At 47.7% G+C, this 26,115-nt stretch overlaps 1 protein-coding gene across 3 annotated transcripts in view; it reads left to right on the top strand.

The window, feature by feature from the left end:
* Positions 1–26,115, top strand: part of nr3c2 (nuclear receptor subfamily 3, group C, member 2) — a 400,233-nt gene that overhangs the window by 247,143 nt on the left and 126,975 nt on the right. For all 3 annotated transcript variants that reach the window (XM_078541236.1, XM_078541242.1, XM_078541249.1), the window contains one exon: positions 12,748–12,896. In XM_078541236.1, coding sequence (XP_078397362.1) covers positions 12,748–12,896 — 149 coding nt within the window. The remainder of the gene's footprint in view (positions 1–12,747; positions 12,897–26,115) is intronic.

The raw sequence follows: 26,115 nt of genomic DNA, 5'->3' as shown, positions 1-26,115 counted from the left end.
TAGAAAGCAGGATGAGCAAGGTACAGATAGCCCTAATGGGGATGATGTGAGTGGAAGGGATCGAAATAGGCTAAAAGGTGGAGATAAAACAATGGATGGAAATAAATTTAAAAATAATAATAGAAATAGGTAGGAAAAAAAAATATTAAAAAATATATGTAATAATTATTAGAAAAAAGGGGATTGGAAAGGGGGTGGGGATGGAGGAGAGAGTTCATGATCTGAAGTTGTTGAACTCAATGTTAAGTCCGGAAGGCTGTAAAGTGCCTAGTCGGAGGATGAGGTGCTGTTCCTCCAGTTTGCGTTGGGCTTCACTGGAACATTGCAGCACGCCAAGGACGGACATGTGGGCATGAGAGCAGGGTGGTGTGTTGAAATGGCAAGCGACAGGGAGGTCTGGGTCATGCTTGCAGACAGACCGAAGGTGTTCCGCAAAGCGGTCACCCAGTCTGTGTTTGGTCTCTCCAGTGTAGAGGAGACCGCATTGGAAGCAGTGAGTGCAGTAGACTAAATTAAGGGAAGTGCAAGTGAAGTGCTGCTTCACTTGAAAGGAGTGTTTGGGCCCTTGGACGGTGAGGAGGGGGGGAGTAAAGGGGCAGGCAGGTATTGCACCTTCTGCGATTGCATGGGAAGGTGCCAAGGGAGGGGGTTGAGCTGGAGGGGGTGATGGAGGGGTGGACCAGCGTATCCCAGAGGGAATGGTCCCTATGGAATGCCGACGGAGGTTGAAGGGAAGATGTGTTTGGTGGTGGCCTCATGTGTACTGTTCGTTGTTTAGAACGTGAGGCAAAACATGCAGTGTCAATTGAGTTGCCTGGTAAAGGCTGCAGTTGTACAAATTACGCATATTTCACTAGCTCAGTAGTTCCAGTACAGTTCAGTGGCGCTGGGGAAAACATAATTGGAAACGCTGTAAAAAAATTATTTAAAGCAAACTCTTGGATGCCATAATTTATTTTTGTAAACTACCAGTGTTTTTATTAAGTCAGACAGAGAGTTTCATAGTTACAAACTGGGTGTTTACTGTCAATCTTATTCCAAAGGAAGCTGGAATGTTTTTATTTATTTTGTTTTAGTGCCTGACTATTTTAAAGGATGGGCCATTGATACACTTACACAAGACCTACATTTTGTCAGCATTCAGTACAGCTAATACGGCACTGTCATCTGGTAACAATGTCTCAACAGAATGTGTTGCTAAGCAAAAGACTGCAATTAAACACATTTTCACATGGTATTGTCATTATTCTCCCAGTTTCATCTGTTTATAATATTAATTATAACTTTAAACCTGGGGCTGGAAATACTCCTTATGCTAATTTTATAGTTCAGTAAAATTCCAGAGTTCACTGTTTTGATATCAACCCTTTACGGTGAAACATGCAAAGTGTGTTACAAATACCCAGGCAGCAATCCCAGCATTTCCCTGCTGCTAACATGGCTGACCATTGAAGGGAATCTTTAGAGCTGACAGTTCCATGAACTGAATCTATCTGGAAACTCTTCAGTGCAGTTGACTTTTTTTTATTACTTTCAGTTTAGAAATGCTCTGTGTTTTCTCTATCGCTTATTTACATGACTACTTAAATTTTCATTTTATTGAATCAGAATGTGTCTCTGCATGGACAAAACCTTAGTACAGACCATTAGTAATGCAAGTTGTGATAGAATAACAGCTTAAATAACCTGTTGATCTGCCATAATACCATCTCTGATGCATAACATATTAGCAATTAACAATGAATGCATCAATATTGACTTTTGCATGTCGGCAAAAACAGCTCTTTGATTGTGCTATATTCCAGCCCTAATTTACGGAATCAGTACAGGGTAGACAAGGCTAAATTTGATAGCCTCTGAAAATGGGCGAGGGTGTCATTAACCCACCCCTATCAATTTTAATGCAGGCAGGATGCTAATTTTGTGATCCAATTGTGATTTCAGCAGCCAGCCAGCACTAGCCACACTGTCTGGATACATCTGCAGGGAGGCATTGTGATTGACTAGTACCACTTAAAGCCTGCCTGCACTGCTTAAACCTGGCCTGCACCCCTTAAAGTGGAGGTGCACAGTGGCTGGAGTAACTCTTTCGAGTTATCAACAGTCATAGATTGTAACTCTGTCGAGTACATTCACAGTTCTTGGTTTCCGGGAGTGGGACATGAACCCACAACCCTCTGATTCAAAGGCGAGGGTGCTATGAACTGAGCCACAGCTGACACCTGTGCTGGCAGTCATGCAGGAAGTGAATCTGATTTGGGGATCAGTGAAGAATGGAACAGCATTACAGAAATTAGGCTACAAGGTTTTTGGATGCTGCAATGGAGATGTTGGTAGAAGAGGTGGAAAGGAGGAGTGATGTCCTGTATTGGCAGGAGGCCAGGAGGGTTTGCAGGCAAACACTTAGCAGGCATTGGGATCAGATAGCCATGGAGATCAAAACCAGGATTCAAGCCCAAGGACCTGGATGCAGTATGACAAGAAGTTTAATGGACTCACATAAGTGGTCAAGGACAGTGAATGCTCTTCAAATGTGTTTGAATTGTACTACTAGCCTCAGACACTACTGAATTCACCACAGCCCTATCCTTCACCTACCAACAATCTCGATTGATCAGGACTCATACCAAACATTCATCTTTGCCTCATCCTCACACACCGAGCACTGCTAGAAGCCTTACAACCACATCCACAGCTGGCACATCACCCAAATGGATTGCTCAACACTCACTGACACACCTCCCTCTCTGTTTTAGGACAAGAAACTACAAACTCAGGGCAGAATCGTCCCAGATTTGCACTAAGTGGATGTAAAAAAAGCGGGTGTGAAAAAAGACATTTTACCCACGGGCTGCAATGGCAGGTTTTCATGCCCAATTGCCCCCTTCCCGCCTCATAAATTATGCAATCACGGGAAACATGCAGGATCGCTTGCGGGTGACCTCTGGTTTGCCCACCACACCATTACCTCGCCGCTTCCTCGTGCCGGATGACGTATTTAAACTGCAGCTGCGCGGCACAGTTCTCAATGCTTACAGCCCAGGACTGCTCCAGTGATGACATGGCTCCAAAAGCTAAGAAGAATGCAGCCACCCAATTCAGTGACACATCCCTGGAATGCATTCCAGGTGCTGTGGAGGAGCACTGCGATGTCCTCTACCCCCGCTCTGGCCGCAGGAGACCCATCAGTCTCACCACTCTAGCTTTGGAGGCGGTGGCAGAGGTGGTCAGTGCCAACGCTGCACACAAGAGGGCAGCCATCCAGTGCAGAAAGAGGGTGAATGACCTCATCTGTGCCGCCATGCCAACCATCTCATCACTCTCAACTCACCCACTCACAAGCCCAAAACACATTCACTGGCATCTTACTGCCAGCTCAAGGGACATCACCACTCACTCTCACACACACCCTCACATCCCCATCTGGCCTCATCTCCTCTGGAGATCACCTCCCCATCCCGTCTTGGCTCCACTCAGCACACATGCACACCTGGCATCCTTCTCATTTGGGCCTGGCATGCACCTTGCTCACACTGTCTCCATCTGTCTTTATGCAGGACAAGATCACGTACAATCAACGGGTGAGGTCCCAGACTGGGGGTGGAGTGCTGGACATCATTCCATTTGAGAGTTGCACATTGGTACTGGCTATCGAGGACGTAGACTGTCCCTGCGATGACGGTGAGATCGACAGTGAACACCCACATGAGGATCCTGTACCCCATCATTCCTCTCTCAACGCTACTGAGTCCACTGTCCTGTATTCAGTGCGGCTGCCGAGCACGAATAATCTCCACTTTCTATCCTAAGCACATCTGACACATCATCCTCAGGCAATCTTGACCCTGACCTCAGTGTTGAGAGCATCTCGGATGAGGACCCTGAGGGCAGCACCGTTGAAGACCTGTCATGGTGCTCACCCACATCTTCCACCAGTGCAGCGACACACACCTTAGTGTAGAGCAGCCTCAGGATCACAGCCTGGTGAGCACAGCACATAATCTGTTCCACAGCAGGTGAAGGCAGGGGCATCCTTGGTAATTAGCACTCAGAAGACTGCTGGAGGCAAGGAATCTGCTGAATCCGAGTTAGATGATGAGCCTCTGGACTTGGTCCTCAATCAGTTAGTGGAGCTGTAAAGACAATCGCAGGAACATCAGGAAGGGATGTCTGGTGCACCCCTCAGGTTGCAAGGGACAATGGAGGAGTCCATCCACCTTCAGTCTGAGGTGATAGTGCCAGCATGTCAACACACTGAGGTCAACACTGGCAGGATGGTGGTCACCATGGAGACCTTGGTCCAGGACATCGGTCCTGCACTGCTGCGTGGGCTGCACTCCATCGCTAACGCCATAGTTGGCCTCCAACAGTGTCAATGTGAGAAGGGCGTGGTGAAGCTCGATCTCACTCCAGCTTCCCCTTCTCCTCAAGGAGTCAGCCAGGGGCCTTCGAGCACTCATAGAGAGGAGGACCAGCAGCTCGACACCCCGAGGCCATCCACCCAGATGACTCCGGGAATGTCCACTCGAACCGGATCCACTCTTCCTGTGACCCCAGAAAATCCAGCTCCACAGGCCAAGGAGGGTGGAGCTGGCCCACAGCAGGAGACCCAAAGCAGGCCGGGGCCCTCCAGATCTGAGCCCTCCAGAAGGCACGCGCCGAAGTTATCACAGTGCATCGCAGTCAGTTGGCTGCCTCCACCTCTGCTGTGGATGTTGGGGAAACACCAAGACGTAGCAGCAGGGTTAGGAAGGTTAAGAAGATGAGGTTGCACAGGCTGGGCATGGGTGTTGATCACTTGTACATAATGTTCACTATTGTAAATAAACTCCCAACAATGCCTTCCTACCTATGGCTCCTTGTTATGATGAGCAGTGTTTGTGTCACTCAGATGTGAAACCTTGGTCCCTGCACAAGATAAAGGCAGGTGTCTCAGTTCAGGGCCTCTTCCCTGTGCAATGTGTAACCTTCAGACCAAAGTGATGGTCCGGCTTCACACTCACTGGACACATTAGTGATGCCTGCACCTCGATGGTGCTTGTCATTGCTGCCAGAATGTTGTGGGCAGGTGTCCCAGAGTTCCATCATTCTCTCTGTGTGCTCTCAGCACCTTTGAGGTGGGGCTAGCCTCCCAACTCTTCAGTATCTGTGACCACTGATGCTATGCTCCTGAAAGGCTCAGGTGCTGCAGGCTGACAAATGATCAGGTGCATTTAAAGTTTCATGGCTGCATCTCTATGATATGACCCTGATCACGGAGCGCAAGCGAGTTGCCTTCAGCCAGACAGGAGTCAGACATTCTCAGAGACTATGTGAAGATCTATGTAGTGTCCTCACTGCATGTCATCATCATCCTCCTGGAATCGATTGAATATGAGGGCTTCCGCTGAGTCTCTATAACATGAGCCTGAGCATTGAGGGTATGTGCGCTGCCATCAGCTACACAGGAGTCAAACGTTCACAAATGCAAGCTGAGAATGTCAGGACTGTCCTTACCGCATCTTGTCATCATCCTCCACGAATCTTGCGGCTAAGAGGGCCTTCCGAGCACGCCTATCTCATCTGGCCAGTGCGATGGCCTCATCACCGGCATCCTCGCCTTTGAGGACCTCATCACTGTCATCCCTTTCAACGTCCTTCTCATCGGAGGAGATGTGCAGCTCTTCCATCTCGTCCTCAGCCAGGTCCTCCCCCCATTGCAGCACCAGGTTGAGTAGCGTATAGCAAGCTACAATGATGCGCAACACCCCCTGGGGATTGTATTGCAGTGCTCCACCAGAGCTGTCGGGACACTGGAACCTCATTTTCAAGATGCCTATCATTTGCCCCACCAAAGTCCAGGTTGTGGCATGAGCCTCGTTATACCGTTGCTCTGCTGTAGTCTGAGGCTGCCGCACGGGCATCATCAGCCATGCCCACTGTGGGCAGCCCTTGTCCCTGAGGAGCCAACCCTGCAGCCTCTGTGGACCCTGGATGATGTCAGGGATCTGAGACCTGCTAAGGATGTAGGAGTTGTGGATGCTCCCGGGAAATTGTGTACAGACCTGCAGTATGAGTTTGTGGTGGTTGCAGACCAGTTGAACATTCAGTGAGTGGAACCCCTTGCGGTTGATGTAGTTGACCGCTTGTTGCCACGGAGATCTAAGTACCATGCGAGTGCAGTCGATGGCACCCTGCACCTGTGGAAAACCAGAGATCTGCGCAAATCCCAGTGCTCTTGCTTGCTGGCTTTCCAGATCCCAGGCGAAATGCATAATTTCTATGCCTTCATGAAGACAGCGTCCGTGATCTCCTGGATAAACTTGTGCATGGAGGTTTGCGAGATCCCTCATAGGTCACCTGTTGGGCCCAAGAAGGAGCCACTGGTGTAAAAATTGAGTGCCGTGGTCACATTCAAGGCCACTGGCTGTGGATGCCCTCCATGTTCCCATGGCTTCAAATCCTGCAGCAGATGGCGTAAATGACTGACCAGTTCCCTAGACATGCACTGTCTTAGGCAACACTAGTTCTTGGTCATCTGCAGGAATGACGGGCACCATCAATAGACCCTGAGTCTAGTGAGGCACCTACGACCAACGGCTCTCTGTGGATCTTCAGCTGCATGCGCAGCAGGTCCTGCCGTCCCTTCATCTCGAGGGAGGTGCTCCTCTCTTTGCCGAGTCAGGTGTCTGTGCCGCTCTCTTCTTCTCCTCTGGTCTCTGTAAGCCATGAGGCATACTGTTAACCCACCAGGCTCCATGATCCTGATGTTCTCTTCCTACAGGATCAAAGAGAGAGATGTGTGGGTTAGCATATGTGCCCTAAGAAGCTCTCTTGGTTAAGTCTGAAGGCCGCTTCATGCATGCCGAAGAATGCTGGCCGCCGCTTGGATGGCCAGTGCGTAGTGGACTGCTTGGCTGTCCGAACCCCCACCCACCTCTGCCCCACTCCACCTGACTGATTGGCAGCAGCTTCGGCCCCTGTCTGTATGCTGTGATCTCAGCTCAGGCGCAGGCATTCTCCTAACCCACACTGCAAGACATTGTTAGCTTCAACCATGAGGGATACTGGTCCAAACCTTAATAAAGACATTGCAGGGGCCTCTGAGCACCTTCACCAGTTACTGTGCCATGGCCACCTTTCGCAAGGGGAGTCTACAACTTGCCCAGTCGGCCAATTGTTCTGCTGCCCCTGAAATGCACATTAATTTGCAGTCGGCGCCCGATGGGTGAAAAGTTCTGGAGCATTTGGTGGCACTTTCATGCTTTTGCGTTGCTTGAGTGGAGAGAAATGCTTCAGAGGCCCAACTCCAAGCACGTCAATGGAGCTGCTGCTGAATGGTCTCAGCTGTGGAAGAATGCTCACTATTGACAAGCTTTCCAAGTGCCTGGACATTTCTCTACCCCACACCCACCCGCCAGAATGTGCTTGTGTACTTGCTTCACTCTGTGCTGCCCCAACACCCCTCCTGCAAACTCCAGCCTGACCCGCACTTGAGCTCTTGCCCTGGCACTGCGCTGAAAGCCAGCCAGGAAAAAGTGATTTGCCCAAATGCATGACGCCTCTTCCTTGATGCCCTGCGGGCGATGCTTGCGAGCACTGCGCAAGGTTGTGTGCACTCACCTCCGAGTTCCCTTCAAAGATCAGCTAGCCAGGTGCACATCTTTTAAAGGCAGTTGTGAAGGCCACCATTCTGAAGTCACACCAACATGGGTGGTAAATTTGACGTGGGGGTTGATTCCAGTGTGAGGGCACAATAATGAGTTGCAAATGCATTAAAATTAAGTTCCCAACGTCAGACAGCGGGAAATATGGCCCGCCTTTGATAGGTGGAGCGGACGATCGCAAACTGATTTCACGACAGCGTGAAACTGATTTTTGGCCTTCTCGCATTACTGTCCGCTCATGCCCGCCATGATGCCTGCTGCCAATGGGACCACACGATTCCGCCCTCAGAGGCAACAGGAGCAAACTGGAGGAGGGGCACATCTGCATGTTCTAACCCCCTTGGAGGAGACGATGCTGGCCATGCCTGAAATCATTGAAAATGACAGGATTATCAAACTTAATCCACCTCACCCCCACCCTCTTCGCTGATTACAAATTGCAGATAGTGTAAGCATGCGACTCTTGCTTCCCCCTCCTGCTCCCCCGACACTGTCCCTTCCCCAAGCCACAACCTTTACCCTTGTTCCTTTCTGTTTCCAGATACCCAAGAAGTGTCACCTAACCAAGCAGTGGGGGGACAGCAAGAAAGCTGTAATGTTGAAGGTGCACCGTCACTCAGTTTCACATTTGAAACCACCAGCTCAGATACTGACACTAGGCCGGATATTGGTGCAGAGTCTAAATCAGAGGCTGGCAGCTGTGCAACTTTGTGCCATCAGCCTCAGTGCCGGTTCGCAGGCACGATCGCAACCCCGGGCCAATGAGGACAGCTTGGGGTCAGATGGTCCGCTTATCATTCCCTGGCAGGCAGCCAGGTCAGGACAATTATTGATAATTACAAGGCCTCCCATGCCAACTGGAATTTGCAGTCGGCCGTGCAAGCAGTCCATGTCACGTGGTGGGCTCAGGGTGAGAAGTGGAGCAGAGGAGGTGATGAGGAAAACCCACTTACCCATTAGGGCTGCCAGGTCACAGCTGCAGCCACTGGCTGTACCCCGGATTGGTTGCCCCCCCACCGCCACCCTCCCGCTATCATGGCCAGGTAGCTGTGGCTGTTTTAAATTTTAAAAAGCTAACTTCTTTTTCAGAGGGCATCTCCATATTCAGGCGCCCTGTCTCTGTCTATTGCGAATCTGCAGCTTCCATCTCAGCTGCTGATGTGTCAGTGCTGGTGGGCCTCCCATTGGTCTTCCAGGCTCGGGAGCCCACTGCTGTCCTGAATTGGACGGCAAGCCCACACCCTGCTATTAATTAACCTAGCCCTTTAAAAACCCAGATGGACATGTCTGGAGCAAGTTGTGTGGGGTTGGGACCCTGAATGAACCGGCAGCGGGGTCCGCAACCCAGAATTGAAAATCCTGGCCACTGTTTGTAATTTAGAGGATAGCATAGAGGTGGTTTCTGCGTGTCCATTAAAAAAATTCTTTCATGGGATATGGACGTCACTAGCAAAGCTTGCATTTGTTACCCATCCCCAATTGCCTTTGAACTGAACATTTCAGAGGACAGCTAAAAGTCAACCGCATTGCTGTGAGTCTGGAGCCACATGTAGGCCAGACTGGATAAAGGATGACAGATCTCCTTCCCTAAGGAACATGAGTAAAACTGATAGATTTTTACAACCATTGATGATAGGTTCATGGTCACCATTACTGAGACTAGCTTTTTTAATATATATTCCAGATTTATTAATTGAATTTAAATTCCACCAGCTACCATGGTGTTATTTGAACCCATGTGGGGAGGCAGTGGCATTATGGTATTGTCACTGGACTAGTAATCCAGATACCCAGGGTAATGCTCTGGGGACCAGAGTTTGAATCCCAACACAGCAGATGGTGGAATTTGAATCCATTAAAAGTCTGATGATGTCTGATGAAACCATTGTCGATTGTTGTAAAAACTCACCTGGTTCACTAATGCCCTTTAGGGAAGGAAATCTGCCGTCCTTATGTGGTCTGGCCTACATGTGACTCCAGACCCACAGCAATGTATTTGACTCTTATATGCTCTATGAACAAGGGCAATAAATGCTGGCCTAGCCAGAGATGCCCATATCCCATTAACGAATAAAAAATAAAATACACCATCTTCCCCAAATCTCCCCCTAAGACATGGGACATGATTGGTCTGTAGCCAGGGCAAGGAGCAGGTGCCAACTCACTGGAGGTCGAGATCACACACAAACTCTGCTGCAGAGGATCAGTTGAATATTTCAATGGAGCAGCCTATAGAAGAACACTGGAATGCAAAATGAAATATGTGATGTGGTTGGAAGCCTGTTAGAAAGCCTGTGGTCAATGTCAAGAAGCATGGAAAAGCCTAGCACCAACTTGGCACAGAGCTTGGAGCCCTTTGTTTTCTGTATGGAAGTATTGGCCAATTCCAGCAGCTCACTTGTGGACACAACCATGAAGCAGTGTCTGATAGCTGATATCTCAGCTTTCACTGCAGCACAATCAGCAGCCACCCAAGGTCTGAGTGCAGCAATGGAATTTTAGACTGAAGACATGCAAGGTCATCTTGCTGCAATTATGGCTGTGGACAACAGCGTTCAACGGGTTACAGCGATCCTGCAACCTGTCCTCTGGATTACTAAGATTGCTGAGGTTGGAGATGTAGCTGCAGCAGGTGCTAGATTTCAGTGAGGACATCTCATACATCATTCCTCACTGCTCCTTGACTACCCTGGGAGATATAGCCTTCCAGAATCCTTTTTGACTCCTCTTCCTCACTCTTCCAGCAGCTTGGCCTTCTCTGTGTAACCTCTGTTCATTTTTCAAGCACCTATATTCCAGAAGGAATGTCTACCAGTGTGCCCATGGTCTGGGAGCAAGTGTTTTGCGCAGAAACCTTGTAGGCAGCAAAAACTGTTTCAGCACCTGCCACACTACTCCTTTTTTCAACTTGTGCAACTTCAACAAAACCACAGAAAGCACCAAGAACTTGTGGAATTGAAACAACAGCCAGAAGAAGCCAATCAGAAACTGACCTGTAAATATGTTACTAACCCTTTAGATAGCACTGGTGCTGGGGTCCTTTCTGCTGCTGAATACATGTTAAGTTCTGCCAGATCAAGATGATGAGCTTCAAAATGGCACAACTGGTGTCAAATCAGTGTTGGATGCTGATTGACATCATAACCTGTGTGCTCTGCATAGTTCTGGCAAATATGGAGTTAAGCGCAGTACTTCCCACAAGAGTGCGCATTTGCTGTGGTCCCAAATCAACAGCTCCAAGGGTACTTGTAGTGCCCAAAAAATGGGCGCAAAATTATCTCAATTTCTCACCTGATATCCAGAGCAATACATAAATGGGAGAAGTTTGCAGTGTGACAACAACAGTATGACTGATAGCTGAAAATTACCTGTAGGATAATGATTAGCCAGAGTGCTGTGAAACAACAGCAATGTCTGGAAATTCAGATGATTTCACAAAGCTCAAATGTTTTATCAATGTCATTTTTCATCATGGGATGAGTTGCATTTGTGAAACATACTCTGGCCTGCATACAGGATAAATGGTGGATTTAATTTGGTGATTTAATTCCATTTTGAATGAGCTGTTTTTGACAGCACTGGGTATTCTGGGCAACACTAATAGGTAGCAAGGTCTCCAGACAGTACTGAGCTGCATGGGGTTATCTGTGGAAATAATAAAACAAAATCCAGGTTCAAACAACAGAAACAATCATCTTAGAACCTAACTTAAGTTAAGAGCAAAATACTGCGGATGCTGGAAATCTGAAACAAAAACAAAAATTGCTGGAAAATCTCAGCAGGTCTGACAGCATCTGTGGAGAGGAAGACAGAATTAACGTTTCGAGTCTGTGTGAGTCTTCATTAGAAGAGTTGTGCTGGATTTCCCCTGAGCCTGTGCCACATATTTTGTTTCTGCACCATTTGTACTTCTGAGGAGGGGCTCCCTTTAAGGAATATTAAAAGGTGCTGTAGATTGTGATAACAGCCTATAACAGAATGTTATGGCAGAATACAAAAGAACAAGTTATGCAAGCTGCTAAATATATGAGAAATATTAGACTATCGCAAAGTTATTTACTGCAACTCAATTTTCAGACATGCAATTATCAGATTATCTTTTGAAGTGAAATCTTATTAATCCCCCCCATTATGGGTCAGTAGGATTAACTGATCTCCTCACCTGAACCTTTAAAATGGACTCCTAACAGTGGGATGGGTTTGGGCATGCAGTACAGGGGGGAACTGTGCAGCGCAAGCACAAATTCCTAGGCCAGGATATTGAGGTCGGTGAGCAAGGAGTGGGGCCCGCTCGCCGACGCGTAAAATGATGCGGGATGATGTGTGAAACTCTCGTCGTCACCCCGCGTCATTTCAATTTTCATGTCGGCGGGGGCATAGCCGAATCAGCTGTGCGCCTGCCGACCTATCAATGGCCAATTGAGGCCATTTAAAAAGTAATTGAACTCGTTAAACGACCTGCCAGTCCAACCTTAAGGTTGGTGGGCAGGCCGGGAGCCCTGGCAGGCTTCAGAGAAAGCATGAAACCTCATCCATGGGCGGGTATTTTAAAAATTTAATAAAAGTTTGAATGAAAGTGATGGACATGTCCCAACTCATGTGACAGTGTCACATGAGGGGACATGTCAGGGAAATTTTAATTTTGTGCATTGACCATTTTTGAATTTAGTGCCGATCTCCCTGAGGCAGCACTTAGCCCCAGGGAGATGAATGCGCTCTTTCGTGCGGATGCACATAGCGCCTCCTGGCGAACATCATGATAGGTGGGCCTTAATTGGCCTGCCCACGTAAAATGGGGGCACGCCTCCGATTGTGGGCGCCGATCGGAGGCGCACCTGCTCCTGCACTTCCCCCCCAGGGAAAATTCTTCCCCTAAAGTTTACTTTTAAGAATCAGAAATCTAGTCTCTTCTGTATAAGTTATTATTAGTACAATGCAGTACATGTATGTTGATGGAAGCTCCATGTGTTCTGAATTGGCACTGCTTGTTTTTGGACCAGTGTGAACATATCCAGCTAGTAATAGCACTTTCATCTTTCAAATTGTCAACAAAAGAAATATAGAGCGTCTTTCTAAAGTTGTAAACTAATCTGTTTTACAGCTCCCCTATTAGACTGGATCGGAGCTGCTCATCAGTGACTTCAGCGCCTTCGAAGGTTTGCTTGGTCTGTGCAGACGAAGCATCAGGATGTCATTATGGTGTCCTTACCTGTGGCAGTTGTAAAGTTTTCTTCAAAAGAGCTGTGGAAGGTAATGATCTCTTTTGTATCCATATTTTTCAGTTAAACCAAACCAGCTGCACCACTCCCTACAGCCCCCACACACCACACCAGCACCTACCCCCACCCCCCCACCAACTGCTTGCCCTGCATATCCAATTATTTTTCAGTACTTGCTGAATAGTACCAGACTGCACTTAATACACAATCAGATAAATAGCATCCAGCCAGCTGCACAGAAAAGCACAGCTGTTATCTGTGGGGAAACATAAGGACTGATTTTACAAAAAGACAATTTGGTTTTAATCTAGTTTGGTCTCTTCTACTAGCATTTTCTTGTGCCCAATCAGACAAAACAAGATGCTCAGTTCCTTGTTCAATGCATTACATGTTGCACTGTTCTTCAGAAACATTTTCCCAGATCACTTATTTGGTTATTTTACCCTGCTGCCATTGTGTTTTTCTCTGGTCAATGTGTTATTGATATTGTTAATGTGATGGAAAGATTTCCTGTGTCTACTATTTGTAATGATTGTTTCTTGGAATTGTATGAGAAGACAGTGCAGATGTTTATTGCCCCAGTGGAAACAAGCTCTGCGCAAATAAACTTGAACCCATGTGCAGGGCTTTTCTCATTCGCGTTCAACATACCATTACATTTTTGGAGTTTACATTGCTACTAGTTCCTTTCAATGTAAGCTTTAATGTTAAAAGCAATTTAGCAGACCAGCTAGAATTTTTCTGAACTTGGCTTTCACAAATTGTGGTGGTGCTATCAGGGAAGCCGGCAAGCTGAGGTCCAGTACTTTCCCAAAGGGGTGGTAAATTTTGGACTGCATTCCCTCACCTTGCCTTGGCAAGCACCATGAACAGAGGACATTTTTTGTGTGGGAAGGGGTCACCTGTTTATCAACCCTTTCTGTGTGGTACCAAGAATCCTATAAAAGGGAAAAAGAAGCAATAACAAGCTCTAGGCTTCAGATGAACTCAATATTTTCTTCTTGGTCAGGTTGTTGTTATAGATTTAGATGCAAGTCATGCAAGTCTGTCTTTAGTTAATTATAAAATGGTACAGTATGATTGTGTCTATACCAGTTTACCCAAGCCAAAAATAATTTTTGCTGATTTTGTGCGTATTTTGCTCCTTTGAAATAATTGTATTGTGATGCAATTTTCACAAAAGGAGCTGGTATGCCAGACTGCATGTATTGTATTTGGAATATAATTCTACTGTATTTCTAAAATGACATTTGTTGCCTGAATTGCACTTTATCTTTGGCAGGATTCCAGGTAGCCTAAGATGAAACTTGTCTTGGTAATGTGGTCATGCAAATTCTACATCTGATTCTAATGGTACCTGTGAATCAAAAGCACCACTCAGCACAAGTCTCAGGCAGCAAGCACTTCTACCAGGTCATTCCTACAGACATAAAATTTCCCTTTGCTTTGTCTGTCGTGATGCTGCACAGATGTATACCAGAACACATGGTTGCAACGTTGTTGCATGCTTTTATGAAATTTAATTTTAAACCACAAAGAATGTTCAGAATTAGTTCTGTGGCCATGATATTTCCATCAAGAGTTTGACATCAATTCTAGGTCATTTTGTTCCTCTTGCAGTTTAATCTAGATAGAAAAACAATAACAATTTGGCTTGTTCATTTTGGGAATTCTTAGACAGACTTAAAAATCAGGATCCAAATGCAAATGCAAGATGGATGACATTTTTCTTCCCCAGTTTGAAATCAGAAGTGACACAATTAAGATTAGCCTGATTTTCTACGCAGGAGCAAAATCTCATTTGTGCTTCCCCTCATTTGGGGCCATATTATGGAAGAGAGGGGAAAGTATATTGATTTGTCTCCAACTTGCCAACTCCTCACCTTCTACCTTTTTTGCTTTTGATTAATATTACCACTGGGCAAGGATATGTCTTATGTCTATAAAACTTGTCCCCTTTATTTTTGAGATATTTTATTGAAACTACGTTTAAGTTAAATTGGAATATGATTCCCACATATCTATATCTGCAGAATGTCGCCATAGAGTATAAGTGCTTTAAGCTTTAATACTGGTGTATTATTCATAGCCTTTTAAACCTGGTACTTAGCCTTTTAAACTGGTGTTTGCTTTACTCCCTTAGTTGCATGAGTTAATAACACCTTGCTGTACCTCTCCACCAGTTTGCTCAACCATATGACTGACTGTGTCTGTCTGTCAGTCTGTCAGACTGCCAGTTGGTATCACGTCATATTTGACTCAGAATTTCTTCTGGCTGAATATTGGGAAGAACAAAGCTATTATTTTTGGCCCCCACCACAGACTCTGCGTTAGAGTCATAGGGCAGAATTTTACCCCCCGTCGTAAGGGAGGTGTAGGAGCAGGCGCACCTCCGATCGGCACCCCCGATTGGGAGTGCACTGCCATTTTTCGTGGGCGGGCCAATTAAGACCCGCCCAGCGTGACGTCCAATTTCTTGGCTATGCGCTCCCTGTGCGGGCGGGGGGAATTCCCTAAGCCGAGAGTGCGCTCTTTCACGCATGAGCGCACTCATCTCCCTGAGGCTAAGTGCTGCCATTAGGGAGTTCGGTGCCAAATTTAAAACTGTTAAGAATAGAAAATAAAATTTCCTGGACGTGTCCCTTCATGTGACACTGTCACGTGAGTTGGGACATGCCCATCACTTTTAGTTGAACTTTTAAAAAATTTTTAAAAACCTACATGAAACCTGTGGATGAGGTTTCATGCTTTCCCTGAAGCCCGCCAGGGCTCCCATCCTGCCCGCCAACCTTAAGGTTGAATGGGCAGGTCCATTAATGATGTTTATGAGTTTGTCAATGGCCTCAATAGGCCGTTGACAGGTTGGTGGGCGCACAGCTGATTCGGCTGCGCCCCTGCCGACCTGAAAATTGAAATGACGCGGGGTGCCGTTGGGAGTTCCACCCAATGTCATCCTGCGTCATTTTACGTGTCGGTGAGCGGGTCCCGCACCCCGCACGCCAACCGGGAAATCCTGCTCATAGAGTCATCGAGGTCTACAGCACAGAAAAAGGCCCTTCAACCCATCGAGTCTGCGCTGGTCAAACAAGTACCTAACTACTCTAATCGCATTTTCCAGCACTAGGCCCATAGCCTTCCAAATACTTCTTAAATGTTATGAGGGTTTCTGTCTCTACCACCCTTTCAGGCAGTGAGTTCCAGATTCGCACCACCCTCTGGGTGAAAATATTCTTCCTCACTTCCCCTCTAAACCTCCTGCCCCTTACCTTAAATCTATGCCCCTTGGTTATTGATCCCTTCACCAAGGGGAAAAGTTCCTTCCTGTCTACCCTATCTATGCCCCTCATAATTTTATACACCTCAATCTCCTCTGCTCCAGGGATAATAACCCCAGTCTAGCCAATCTCTCCTCATAACTAAAACTCTCCAGCCCAGGCAACATCCTGGTAAATCTCCTCTGCAGTCTCTCTAGTGCAATCACATCCGTTCTATAATGCGGATTCCAGAACTGCACGCAATACTCTAGCTGTGGCCTAACCAGCGTTTTATACAGTTCCAGCATAACCTCCCTGCTCTTATATCCTATGCCTCAGCTAATAAAGGCAAGTATCCCATATGCGTTCTTAACCACCTTATCTACCTGTCCCACTACCTTAAGGGACCGGTGGACATGCACACCAAGGTCTCTCTGATCCTTGGTACTTCCCAGGGTCCTACCATTCACCGTGTATTCCCGTGCCTTGTTTGTCCTGCCCAAGTGCATCACCTCACACTTATTGCCAATGACTCCATGCTCCTCCATAGCTACTCACTCAGGTTGAGCCTGTCCTTCCAAAACCTGAGTTGAACTTCAAACATTACATCCTGTCTATTACCAAGTCTGCTTATTTCCATCTTCGCAATTTTGCTTGCATCTGCTCCTACATTATTCCCTCTGATTCACTCTTTTGTCATTTCTAGACTGGATTTCTCTAATGTCCTCCTTGCCAACTTGGCATTTTCCTCATTCCATAAATTCCAGCTGGTCTAAAACACAACTGTATCCTATTCCACACTAAATCCATTAATCCATCATGCTGACCTAATTTGGCTCCCTGTGCTCCAAAGCGTTATATTTAAAATCTTCAGCTCCTCTTTAAACCCTTATGGGGATGGCGTAGTGGTATTGTCACTGGACTAGAAATCCAGAAACCCAGGGTAATGCCCTGGGGACCTGGGTTTCAATCCCGCCATGACAGATGGTGGAATTTGAATTCAATAAAAATCTGAAACTATGAAACTATTGTCGATTGTTGTAAAAACCCATCTGGTTCATGAATGTCCTTTAGGGAAGGAAATCTGCTGTCCTTACCTGGTCTGGCTTACATGTGACTCCTTAAACTCTTAAATAATGCCCTCTGAACGAGGGCAGTTAGAGAAGGCTAATAAATGCAGGCCTAGCCAGCAATGCCCGTATCCCATGAATGAATTTTTAAAAAATGTGCCCTCTCCCTGCCCTTTCTCCACAAGCTCCACTTATTTACCTTCCTAAATTCTTCAGTCCTCCAACTCAGGCCTTCTATATACTTCCTACCTCCCTTCACCACACAATTGATTACCTTTAGCCACCTCGACCATGCTCCCTGAATTCCCTCCCTAAAGTCTTCCTCTTTATTATTATCATTATTACTCTTTCCTCTTCATCTTTGAAAACCTTCTTAAAACACATCTTTTCAAATGTGCTTCCTGTTGACCCTCCTTATGCCTGACTACTCAACATCCATTCCTGTTATTTTTTTCTCCTCACAGCTGTGAAGTACCCTAACTAATTTTGTAATTTAAAGGCATAATTTAACTGTAAGTTGGTGTTATTGGCCATGCTGTCAAAAGACAAAAACCTAAAATTTTACTGTTGGCAGTATTAGCAGAGACATACGTAACACACTTACATAGAACTATGTGGAACATACAGCTCAGAAACAGGGCATTCAGCCCAAGTAGTCCACCCTGGTGTTTATACTGCACATGAGTCTCCTCCCATCCCATCTATCTCATCTCAGCCTTTCAGCTTATCTTTCTATTCCTTTGTCATCCATCTACCCGTCTAGAATCCTTTTGAAAGTATCTAAGTTATTTACCTTGTCCACTTTCTGTGGTAGTGAGTTCCACATTCAAACCATTCCCTGTTTAAAGAAATTTCTCCATCTTTCACGTTAGATTTATTACTAACCACCTTGTATTTAAGGCCCCTTGTTTTAGACTCTTCCACAGGTGGAAACAGTCTCACCAAGTTTGCCCTGGCTAACCCATTCGTAAGTTTAAAGATCTCTATCAAGACTCCTCTAAATCTTCTCATTTCTAAAGAAAAAAGACCCATGGCGGAATCATCCCAGATTTGCATTAAGTGCAGTAGGGGGTGGGTAAAATGATGTTTTACCCGCCAGCCGCAATGGTGGTTTTTCATGCTGTATCATCCCAAACCTGCCATATTCCTGGGAAACACACAGTTTCCATGGAGGGTGGGCTCTCATTCGCCCACCACGCCATCACCCTGCTGCCTCATCATGCCGGGCGCCATACTTAAAGTCCAGCTGCGTGCACGCATCTCAGTGTGGGACTGCTGCAGGGAAGATGTCCATGAAAGGTAAAAAAAGACTGCAGCCCTCAGGTTTAATTATACGTCACTGGAAGGCCTTCTGTATGGCATGGAGGCCTGCAGTGATGTCCTCTACCCCTACTCTGGCTGCAAGATGGGCTACTGGGTGACCAACCAAGCATAGGAGGCATTGGCAGTGGTGGTTGGCACCAACACCCTTCAAAAGAGGACAGCCACCCAGTGCCACAAGAGGATGAATGATCTTCTCCGTTCTGCCAGGGTAAGTCACTCTTCTCACCACTCTCAACTCACACACTCACAAACTCACCACACATCCGCAGGGCCCTCACTCACTGCTGGTCCAAGGGACATCACCGTTCACTCTCTCACGCACACCTTCATTGTCCTCAGCCGGCCTATGGGACTCACCACCCACACATGCCAGGCATGCTCATCATCTGGCCTGGCAAGTGTCCTGCTTACACTCTCTTCATCTCTATTCATGCGGGACAAGCTGGCACACAAGAGTGAGAGGTCGCAGACTGGTGGAGGAATGCCTGAAGCCAAGGGCTTCATGGACTTTGAAAACAGAGCCATCCAGCTGGCTGGCGAGGATCTAGACTGTTCCTGTGCCGATGGTGAGGTTGGCAGTGCTCTGCTAAGTGAGGATCCAGCAGTGCAACATCCATCAGACAACCATGCTCTGAGTGATGTGTCCTGTTTCACAGGTCACTGCCAATCATTAATTATCTCTCCTTGCTTCCGCAGGCACATCTGGAAAACAGCCGACGGAATCCACAACCCAGAGTCTCCAATCAAGCTCCAAAGATCTGCGGGTCGAGAATCATCCTGATCATGGCAGAAACTCGCAAACCTGAGCAGGCATCATCCTCGAATCAAGGAACAGTTGACGACAACAATCTTCTTTACTCAAGGGAGTACAAGCCAGGTTGATATAACTTGCCCTTATATTTTAACCCTCTAAGCCCCAGGGTGGAATCGCCCCAGATTTACACTAAGTGTGGTAGCAGGCGGGAAATGTGATGTTTTATCCACCGGCCGCAATTGTGGCTTCTACCCGATATCGTCCCAGTCCTGCTGCATTAATCGTGCATTCCCGGGAAACAAGCCGTTTCAATGGCAGGCCGGCTCTCATTCGCCCGTTACACCATCGGCTCGCTGCTTCCTCTCACGCCGGGTGCCATATTTAAAGTCCAGCTGCGCAGACACCTCTCAGTGCTTCCAGCCCACGACTGCTGCACAGAAGACATGGATCCAAAAGGTAAGAAGACTGCAGCCCCCAAGTTCAATGACGCGTTCCTCAAGCATCTTGTGGACTCAGTGGAGGCTCCCCATGATGTCCTCCTACTCCCACTCTGGCTGCAGGATGGGCAGCAACATCATCAATCCGGCTTGGGAGGTGGTGGCAATGGTGGCCAGTGCCAATGCCTTACAAAAGAGGACAGCCGCCCAGTGCCGAAAAACGATGAATGATCTCCACCATTCCACCAGGGTAAGTCACTCTTCTCATCACTCTCAACTCACGCACTCACAAACCCATCACACATCCACAGGGATCTCACTCACTACCAGTTCAAGGGTCATCATCATTCACTCTCTCACACACACCTTCATTGTTCTCATTCCATCCATGAGACCACTCGTCACCCACACATGCCAGGCATACTTATCATCTGGCCTGGTAGGCGTCCTGTTTACACTCTCTCCATGTCTATTCATGCAGGACACGCTGGCACACAACAAGAGGGAGAGGTTGCAGACCGGTGGAGGAATGCCTGAAATCAGGGTGCTCACAGATTTTGAAAACAGAGCCATCCAGCTGTTTCACAGGCCACTGCCTTGCACTGATTATCTCTCCTTGCTATTGCAGGCACGTCTGGGAAACAGCGGATGGAGTCCACGATCCAGGGCCTCTAATCAAGCCCCAAAGAGGAATCTGAAGGCATCCTCCCTGAATTCCCGTCACAGCACTCACCCATGCCCTCTGCCAGTGCTGAGACACATACCTCAGTGGGACCTAGCTTTAGAGTGGACTCGGGGTCACAATCTGGTGAGCACATCGCGCAGTCTGATCCACAGCAGGGACTTCCCAGGTGTCCGGCACTCGGAGGACTACTGGAGGCCAGAAAATGGTTGAGTCTGAGCCAGGTGATGAGCCTCTGGACTCGGTCATGTCAGAGTTGCTGGAGCTGCAAAGGCAAGCTATGGAACAACAGGAAGGAATGCCCACTGCACTCCGCAGATTGCAAGGCCTGATGGAGGAATCTGTCCACCGTCAGACTGAAGTGATAACGCCAGTATGCCAAAGCACCAAGGTCAATACTGGCAGGATGGCGGCCGCCATGGAGACCTTGGTCAAGTCATCGCTCCTGCACTGCAGCGCAGATTGAACTCCATCGCTGACACCATAGTTGGCCTCCAACAGTGTGTATACGAGAGGGGTGCCGGGCAGCTTGATCTCACTCCAGCTACCCCTGCTCCTCAAGGAGTCAGCCAGGGGCCCTTGGGCACCCATAGGGAGGAGGACCAACAGGTGTACCCCCCCCCAGGACCATCCACCCAGGTGACTCTGGGAGAGTCCAGCCCATCCAAATTCCACCTTCATGTGACCTCAGCAGCTCCAGCTCCACAGGCCGAGGAGGGAGACACTGCCACACAGCAGGATCCCAAAAGCAGCCCGTGGTCCTCCAAGTCTCGGCCCTCCAGAGGACGCCCGTTAAGGTCATCACAGACAGGGCGTCGCAGTCAGCAGGCTGCCTCCACCTCTGCTGTGGATGTCCGGGGAGCACCAAGACGTAGTGGCATGGTTAGGAAAGTCAAGAAGATGTTGTTTCACAGCCTGGGCATGGGTGTTAATCACTTGTAAATCACATGTTAATCACTGTTGCCAATGAACTCCCAAGAATGTCTCCGTGCCTATGGTTCCTTGTTCTGATAAGCAGTGCTGTTGTCACTCAGATGTGAAACCTTTCTGCACAAGATAAAGGCAGCTGTCTCAGTCCAGGGCCTCTTCCCTGTGCTCTGTGCAGCCTTCAGACCACAGTGATGGTCCAGCCTCACACTCCCTGGAGACATTACTGATGCCTGCACCTTGGTGGTGCTTGTCATTGCTGCCAGAATGTCATGGGTAGACGTCACAGAGTTCTCGCATTCTCTCTGTATGCTCTCAGCATCTTTAAGGTGGGCCTGGCCCCCATCTCTTCAGTATATGTGACCAGTGATGCTGTGCTCCTGAAGGGGTCAGGTGCTGAAGGTGGATGAAGGCTCAGATGCTTTTACAGTTTCATGGCTGTGCCTCTATGATATGATCCTGATCACAGCGGACAAGTGAGCTGCACTTGGTCAGACAGGAGTCAGACATTCTCAGAGGCTGTGTGAAGATTTATGGAGTGTACTCACTGCATGTCATCATCATCCTTCTGGAATCGAGTGACTATTAGGTCCTCCACTGCATCTCCATGACAGGAGCATTATCACAGAGGGTATGTGTATTGCCATAAGCCAGACTGGAGTCAAAACGTTCACAGATGCAATGTGAGAATCTACAGTGTCTCCTCACTGCATATCGTCTTCATCCTCCACAAATGTAGCAGCTATGAGGGCCTCCTGAGTGTGCTTGCCTCGTCTGGCCAGTACGAGGGCCTCATCCCCGTCATCTTAGCCTTCGAAGACCTCCTCATCCTCATCCCCATCGGCGTCCCCCTCATCAGAGGAGACCTCCAGCTCTTGAATGTCCTCCTCAGCCAGCTCCTCTCCCCGTTGGAGCATCAGGTTGTAAAGGGTGCAGCAGGCAATGACGATGCACGACACTGTCTGTGGACTATATTGCAGGACTCCACCTGACCGTTCCAGGCACCAGAACCTCATTTTCAGTTTCTTGATGGTTTGCTCCACCAAGTTGCGAGTTGCAGCACCAGCCTCATTATACCTTCGCTCTGCTGCAGTCCGAGGCATGGGTGTCATCAGCCACATCCTCTGCGGGTAGCACTTGATCCCGAGGAGCCATCCCTGCAGCCTCTGGGGACCCTGGAAGACTTCGGGAATCTGTGACCGACTAAGAATGTAGGAGTCGTGCACACTCCCTGGAATCTGTGTGCAGACCTGCAGGATGTGTTTGTGGTGGTCGCACACCAGCTGAACATTCAGCGAATTGAAGCCTTTCCGGTTGAAACAGTAGACCGTATGTTGCGACCGAGATATCAGTGACACGTGAGTGCAGCTGATGGCACCCTGCACCTGCGGGAAACCTGAGACCTGGGCAAATCCAATTGATCTTGCATCCTGGCTGTCCTGGTCCCGGGCGAAATGCACAAAGTTGTGTGCCCTCGCGAAGGTGGCATCGGTGATCTCATAAATTCATTTGTGGGTGGAGGCTTGTGAACCCCACAGAGGTCACCTGTGGAGCCCTGAAAGGAGCCACTGGCGTAGAAATTGAGTGCCACGGTCACTTTCACTGCCACTGGCAGTGGATGCCCTCCATGACTCGATGGCGCCAAATCCTGCAGCAGCTGGAGATGTGGCCGACCAGTTGCCTAGCCATGCGCCGTCTTCAGTGACACTGGTTCTCGGTTATCTGCAGGAAAGAAAGGTGGCATCTATAGACCCTGGGTCTAGCTAGGCTCTAGCGACAGCTCGCTGTGGCTCTTCGGTGACATGTGCTGGAGCCCCAACCCCCCAATCTTCCAGATGGTGCTGCTCCTCCCTCTGCGCAGCCAGGTGCCTCAGTTACTGTCTTCTCCGTCATACGGCTCATTCACCAGGCTCCATGATCCTGATGTACTTCTCCTGCAGGATGAAAGTGAGAGACGCATGGGTTAACATGGGTGTACTAAAAACCTGCCTTGGTTAAGTCTGAAGGCCCTTTAATGCATCCCAGAGAATGCTGGCTGCCACTTGGATGGCCAGAGATTAGTGCACTGCATCAATGCCCAAAACCCCACCCATCTCCGCCCCACTCCACCTGACTGATTGGCGGCAGCTTTGCCCATTGGACTGCATGCTCTGCTCTCAGCTCAGGCGCGGGCATTTGCCTATCCTGCATCTCAAGGCTGCACTGTTAGCTCGAACCATAGGGGAGACTGGTCCAAACCAGGATGATGACATTGCAAGGGGCTGTGAGTACCCCCAACAGTAACTGCTCCATGGCCAACTTTAGCAAGGAGATTGTACAATGTTCCCAGTCGTCCAACTGTTCTGCAGTCCACTAAAACACCCAGTAGTTTGCAGTCTGTGCCCAAGGAGTGAAAAGCTGTGGAGCGTTTGGTGGCACTTTGATGATTCTGTGGTGATGTTGAGAATGGCATTAAACAGGAAATTAGAGACGCATGCAATAAAGGAACATCTGTAATTATGGGTGACTTTAATATGCATACAGATCGGGCAAATCAAATTAGTAACAATACCATAGAGGAGGAATTCCTGGAGTGTATACGGGATGTTTTTCTGGACCATTACATTGAGGAACCAACTAGAGAACAGGCCATCCTAGACTAGGTAATGTGTAATGAGAAAGGAATCATTGGCAATCTTGTGCGAGGCCCCTTGGGGATGAGCGACCATAATATGATAGAATTCTTTATCAAGATGGAGAGCAACGTAATTGATTCTGAGACTAGGGTCCTTAATCTTAATAAAGGAAACTACGATGGTATGAGGCGCGAGTTGGCTATGATGGATTGGGAAACATTACTTAAAGGGATGACAGTGGATAGGCAATGGCAAACATTCAAAGAGCGCATGGGTGAACTGAAACAATTGTTTATTCCTGTCTGGCGCAAAAGTAAAACAGGAAAGGTGGCCAAACCATGGCTTACAAGGGAAATTAGAGATCGTATTAGATCCAAGGAAGAGGCATACAAATTGGCCTGAAAAAACAACAGATCTGAGGATTGGGAGCAGTTTAGAATTCAGCAAAGGAGGACCAAAGGATTGATTAAGAAGTGGAAAATAGAGTACGAGAGTAAGCTTGCGGGGAACATAAAAACTGACTGTAAAAGTTTCTATAGGTATGTGAAGAGAAAAAGATTGGTGAAGACAAATGAAGGTCCCTTACAGTCAGAAACAGGGGAATTTATAATGGGGAACAAAGAAATGGCTGACCAACTAAATACATACTTTGGTTCTGTCTTCACAAAGGAGGACACAAATAACATACCAGAAATGTTGGGGAACACAGGGTTTAGTGAGAGGGAGGAACTGAAAGAAATCAGTATTAGTAGGGAAATGGTGTTGGAGAAATTGGTGGGATTGAAGGTCGATAAATCCCCAGGGCCCGATAACCTACATCCCAGAGTACTTAAGAAAGTGGCCCTAGATATAGTGGATGCATTGGTGGTCATCTTCTGAGATTCTATAGACTCTGGAACAGTTCCTACAGATTGGAAGGTAGCTAATGTAACCTGACTATTTAAAAAGGGAGGTAGAGAGAAAACAGGGAATTATAGACCAGTCAGCCTGATGTCGGAGTGGGGAAAATTCTAGAGACCATTATAAAAGACTTAATAGCTGAGCACATGGAAAACAGTGGCAGAATCGGACAGAGTCAGCATGGATTTATGAAAGGGGAATCTTGCTTGACAAATCTACTGGAATTTTTCGAGGATGTAACTAGTAGAGTTGATGAGGGGGAGCCATTGGATGTGGTTTATTTGGGCTTTCAGAAGGCTTTTGACAAAGTCCCACATAAGAGATTGGTATGTAAAATTAAAGCGCATGGGATTGGGGATAGTGTATTGAGATGGATAGAAAACTGGTTGGCAGACAGGAAACAAAGAGTAGGAATAAACGGGTCTTTTTCCGAATGGCAGGCAGTGACTAGTGGGGTACCGCAGGGATCGGTGCTGGGACCCCAGCTATTCACAATATATATTAATGATTTAGATGAGGGAACTAAGTGTAATATCTCCAAATTTGCAGATGACACAAAGCTGGGTGGGAGGGTGAGCTGTGAGGAGGATGCAGAGATGCTTCAGTGTGATTTGGACAAACTGAATGAGTGGGCAAATGCATGGCAGATGCAGTATAATGTGGATAAATGTGAGGTTATCCACTTTGGTAGCAAAAACAGGAAGGCAGATTATTATCTGAATAAATTGAGAGAGGGGAATGTGCAACGAGACCTGGGTGCCCTCGTACACCAGTCGCTGAAGGTAAGCATGCAGTTGCAGTAGGCGGTAAAGAAGGCAAATGGTATGTTGGCCTTCATAGCGAGAGGATTCGAGTACAGGAACAGGGCTGTCTTGCTGCAATTGTACAGGGCCTTGGTGAGACCACACCTGGAATATTGTGTGTGCAGCTTTGGTCTCCTCATCTGAGGAAGGATGTTCTTGCTCTAGAGGGAGTGCAGCAAAGGTTTACCAGACTGATTCCTGGAATGGCGGGACTGACATATGAGGAGAGATCAAGTCGGTTAGGATTATATTTGCTGGAGTTCAGAAGAATGAGGGGGGATCTCATAGAAAACTATAAAATTCTAACAGGACCAGACAGGGTAGATGCAGGAAGGATGTTCCCGATGGTGGGGGAGTCCAGAGCCAGGGGTTACAGTCTAAGGATATGGGGTAGACCATTTAGGACTGAGATGAGGAGAAATTTCTTCACCCAGAGAGTGGTGAGCCTGTGGAATTCGTTACCACAGAAGGTAGTTGAGGCCAAA

This window comes from Cetorhinus maximus, chromosome 1 (assembly GCF_964194155.1).
Source record: "Cetorhinus maximus chromosome 1, sCetMax3.hap1.1, whole genome shotgun sequence".
Lineage (NCBI taxonomy): Eukaryota > Metazoa > Chordata > Chondrichthyes > Lamniformes > Cetorhinidae > Cetorhinus > Cetorhinus maximus.
Note: the sequence above shows the minus strand (reverse complement) of the source record. Positions and strands in the feature narration are given on the sequence as shown.